Below are 4,376 nucleotides of genomic sequence, written 5' to 3'. Positions count from 1 at the left end.
TACATTTAATTAATAATTCGATGAAATAATGTGTAGAGATACTTAGATTTTCAATTGATTCTTTTTTTCCTATTTCTTATTTTTCATTTTTGTTTTTTTCACATTTGTAAATACACTATTTTCTTTCAAGATAAGCCTGGCATTAAATGTTCCTATATAATCAGGAGTCTGTGCCATTTAATTTCAGTTGAGAATCTACTAGAGCAAGTCCAGAGACAAGGTAAGATCTGAACATGGATTTTGATTTTGATTTGAATGAATGATCACGTCAGCTGGATTAAGAATAATCAATTGGTTCAAATTAACCAATAAATTTCCATGGCAAAGGGTGAACTTAAACTTGAGTTTTTGCAGTGCTAGTCAACACTTTAAATCACATTATACTAGTTCTCTCAAATTGAGAAGTAAATATTTCCTTTGAAGGCATTAATAAAACAGCTGCTTTCACTTCACATCAAAGCGTTGCAGCTTCTTTTCTCTGCTGTACTAAAAAATGCTGAGTTTTTTTAAAAAAAACTCCTAAAAATGCATGTATTTTTTCCTGACAGAATTCACTTTGCTTTTTCCAAACACATTATATTGACTATATTTCTAATAAATTCTTAAATAATGCAAGCTAATGATACCAAAGACCAAAGATAACTATTTTCAAAACTTTTGCCATGAGGCTATCTATAAATAACTGATTTCAATGCTATTATTAATTTAATACTTGTGTACTTTCAGGGAAGAAAATACCTATTCATTATGAATTCATCCAACTATTCTTCACGGAACAAATCTGATTTAATACGAACACTAATAGTAGTAAAAACAGGCCTTTATTTCATTAATTTCACCTTCACTACCATTATGACTATATTGATAATTAACATTGTAAGACAGAATGACAAAATGAGGAAAGAAGTCAGATACTTCTTTCTTTGCCACCATCTCATTGGCTCGACTTTATTCTGTGCTTTTGGCATTATAAGCAATGCAATACAAAGATCCCAAGTGCAAACTCTCTGGGTCTGGATCATCTTCAGGGTACAAGCGGCAACTGCAGAATCAGTCCTCATCACTTTAGCTTTGATGGCTCTCAATACTTGCCTTGCAGTTTGCTGGCCTTTGAGATACTTGGCTTTTGTGCACTCAGTGAAAAACAAAGTGACAACTTCTATTTGGATTGGGACTATATTCAAATCTACATTATTGTTAATTATTGAAGGTACAGACAGGAATCCAGAGGAAATTTTTGAACAGGAACCCTCTTGTCCTACTATGCTTGGTGGCAATTTTGCAAAAATATCTGGTCTTCTTCTCATATCACTTCTTGCAGCTGCCATAATGACTGGTTACATCTTATTGTGCAGAGAAGGAAAACTTTCTGGTCATTTTAATTCTTCAAATAAGAAAGCCAGAAAAACAATTTTTATTCATGGCTTGCAGATGAGTTTTCATATTGTTCCACCTTTGATTATTGGAGCTATTGGAAAAGGAACAGAACACACAGAAATAAAATTTGGAGCTTTTGTGGTTTTTTCCTTTGCACAAAGCTTTAGTCCAGTGGTTTACGGACTTCGTAATAAGGAAATGCTGGAGAAACTATGCATCAAAAAAGAAGGAACTCAAGACAATAACTACTTGGTAAATAATAATAGCAACCCACTGCAACTTCAAATGATTGAAAATCCAGTAAATGGAAAAACAGCTTCTCTATGTAATGTATAAATGTCTCAAAGGCAAGTAATATCATATCTAATAAATTGGGTGTTTATGTTTCTGAATATGTTTCTGGATTATAACCCTTGGATACTTCAGAATTATATAAAACACATGTGACAATTCAACTCAACTGAATAGACAGAGTTAAAAAGTTATGTTGGGCATTTCAAGGCCAGTGAAATAGCCTATGCACAGCTCGGTAAAGATTCATGACCGACTTGGGAAAACAACAGCCATCTGCAGATTCCTCACTTATCTGAGAAGAGGGCAGCCAATTTGTTGGTTCACAGAAATACTGTTACTAAGAAACTAAAAAAGTCTCTGTCTTAATCAAATTGGTTTCTAAAGTGAAAGTAATTCTGTTAATGAATATTCTCTATTCTTATCTCATTTCGTTTCAATGAATTATACTTTTAATCAAGGGCTTGACTGACATACACAGTTGGGATCTTGGAGTGCTAATTTTTACTTAAAGAAGGGTTGAGCACAAATCCCAAGTCTCATTTTCTTCAGCCTCAAAATACTCCCAGATCACTCTACTCAAATGTGATGGTAACTGGTGTACAATATTTTTCATACTGCAGCTGCAGTTATATATTCTTTCTTTGGACAGTTTATACATCCAGCCTTCTAATCTGATATAGTAAATGTCAATGTACACACGGGTACCTACAGTTAGTTGGCATCTACGTCTTTACTCTATTATGAGTTGCTTTAGGGCAGCTAAATCCCTCTCATGCTTTTTCTTCTATTTTCTCTGGGCTTTTATATCACCTCCAAAGGTATTAGCATTTCAATACTTAGAAATTCAAACTAGAATTGTACAAATCTACCATCATTGGTAAATTTAGGGAGTCATAAATCTGAGGACCTTAATCTTGTTCTATTTGTATATCTAGATATTGGCTAATTAAAAATAACCGGGAATTGCCATGCTGCAAAATAAAGGCATCTAATACTTCTTTATTTTCAAGGTTGCTTCTGAATCCTATAAGATCGAGCAAGTAAAAATGGCAATGTGGTTTACCCTGATACTTTGTTTTGAAGAACATCAGATATCTGGCCTTTGGAGTGGGAGAAAAGAAAAAGAGATAAAATAAAAATTATGCTAGAAACATCCTGAGGAACCTGAGTAGTAGAAAGCATCCTTGAGGGCAACAAGATATTTTGTCTGTCTTGTCATGCTTTTGATTTATATTTGTATTTATTTTTCTTAATAAAATATTTGCTTAAAATAAAACTGTTTCCTTTGGCTGCTCTGCTGTATGTTTTTTTCTCTCTCTGGGTATGTGTATCACCTGATCTGGCTTTGTGAAGTGTTTTTGCAGAGCAGGTATGTGTTTGCTTGAGGAATGGATGTTGTTCTAATTATCATCAGTCACTTGTTTCTCAACTATTATTTTCTTCATTGAAACAGAAAATGTTTTATTTCATTTTATTAAGATCCTAATTCTTAGATAAGCTTCTTTTTTGCTACCTCATCAGTTTGCTTTTCTTTTTAAATCTGCTTTTTATTGATAGGCCATGTGTCTCATGGCGGGTATTTTGTGAAAGCACTTATACCCATCATTCAAGATGTGTTTGTAGGCCCCAAAGGTTTGGGTACTAGGCACCCAAAATAATAATCGAAATATATATTCCTGTATAGCTCTGCATTTGAAAGGGCTTTCAACATATTCTTCAGAAACATGCTTCAAGTAATCTTGCATCATTATTACTTGCATTGGGAGGGAAGGCAGAGAGATGCCATAGAGATAATTTAGTCTTGTCTCTCCTCTGCCCTCAATAACCTTCCTGGGCAAGATATATGTGAGGAAATGAATCATTTGCAGCAAGTCATGAACATTCAGAAAGCATTCGGAATTGATCTTTATACAATTAATTGTAACATTAAGGTAAAATGAAACACTTGGTATAATTATGGATGAGAGACTGGTTAGAATGCAATATGGTTAGTAGTTAGAATACAATATTGCAGGCTGACTCTGCCCACTGCCAGGAGTTCAATCACAGGTTGATTCAGCCTTCCATCCCACCGAGGTCGATAAAATTAGGACACAGATTGTTGGGGGCAATATGCTGCCTCTGTTGTTCTGACCCAGCCTTCGCAACTAGTGATAAAACGTTTACTCATGAGTATAACAAACCGCTTTTAATAACAGGGCAGTCACAGTCTTTTATTCACAGCGATAAACAAAAGTAGCAAATGTAATTAGTCCCAAAAAACCTGGCTTTATCCAAGAAATCCGAATTGTTTGTATACTAGAAACGAACAGTTGTCTGCAACAATCGGCCGCTCCCAAACCTTTCCTATTTATTTCCCAGCCAGGGAGGAGCTTGCTATCGTCTGCATCTGCCTCTTCCTGCCAGCTTACTGCTTTCCTTTGCTCAACTCTCTTTTCCTCTCTGTGCATATGCACATCTGGAATGGGCCCCATCTGTTCCTCTCCCTCACTCAACTCAGACCCCAAAGACAGCTGCCTCTTCACCTGGGGGAGGACGAAAGGCCCTGCCTCTGCCTCTGATGCTGTTTCCTTATCAGAACCTTCCAAAGGCTCCGAAGCTGGCCCAGGTTCTCCCTCCACCTCCTCCTCATCTGACTCTGCAGCTATCTCTGCTGGCAGCTGACGGGCCACAACACTCTGTAAGCTACCTAGAGAGTGCTGTAA

General features: G+C 36.0%; 1 protein-coding gene across 1 annotated transcript; it reads left to right on the top strand.

The window, feature by feature from the left end:
- Positions 1 to 747: 747 nt before the first annotated feature.
- On the top strand, positions 748 to 1,713 carry LOC139318386 (probable G-protein coupled receptor 148). Its single transcript, XM_070945811.1, has one exon. The coding sequence runs from the start codon at positions 748 to 750 to the stop codon at positions 1,711 to 1,713; it is 966 nt and encodes a 321-aa protein (XP_070801912.1).
- The last annotated feature ends 2,663 nt before the right edge of the window (positions 1,714 to 4,376 follow it).

This window comes from Pituophis catenifer, unplaced genomic scaffold, assembly GCF_029215685.1.
Source record: "Pituophis catenifer annectens isolate HBS135680 unplaced genomic scaffold, rPitCat1.0.hap2 SCAF_6, whole genome shotgun sequence".
NCBI classification, from domain to species: domain Eukaryota; kingdom Metazoa; phylum Chordata; class Lepidosauria; order Squamata; family Colubridae; genus Pituophis; species Pituophis catenifer.
Note: the sequence above shows the minus strand (reverse complement) of the source record. Positions and strands in the feature narration are given on the sequence as shown.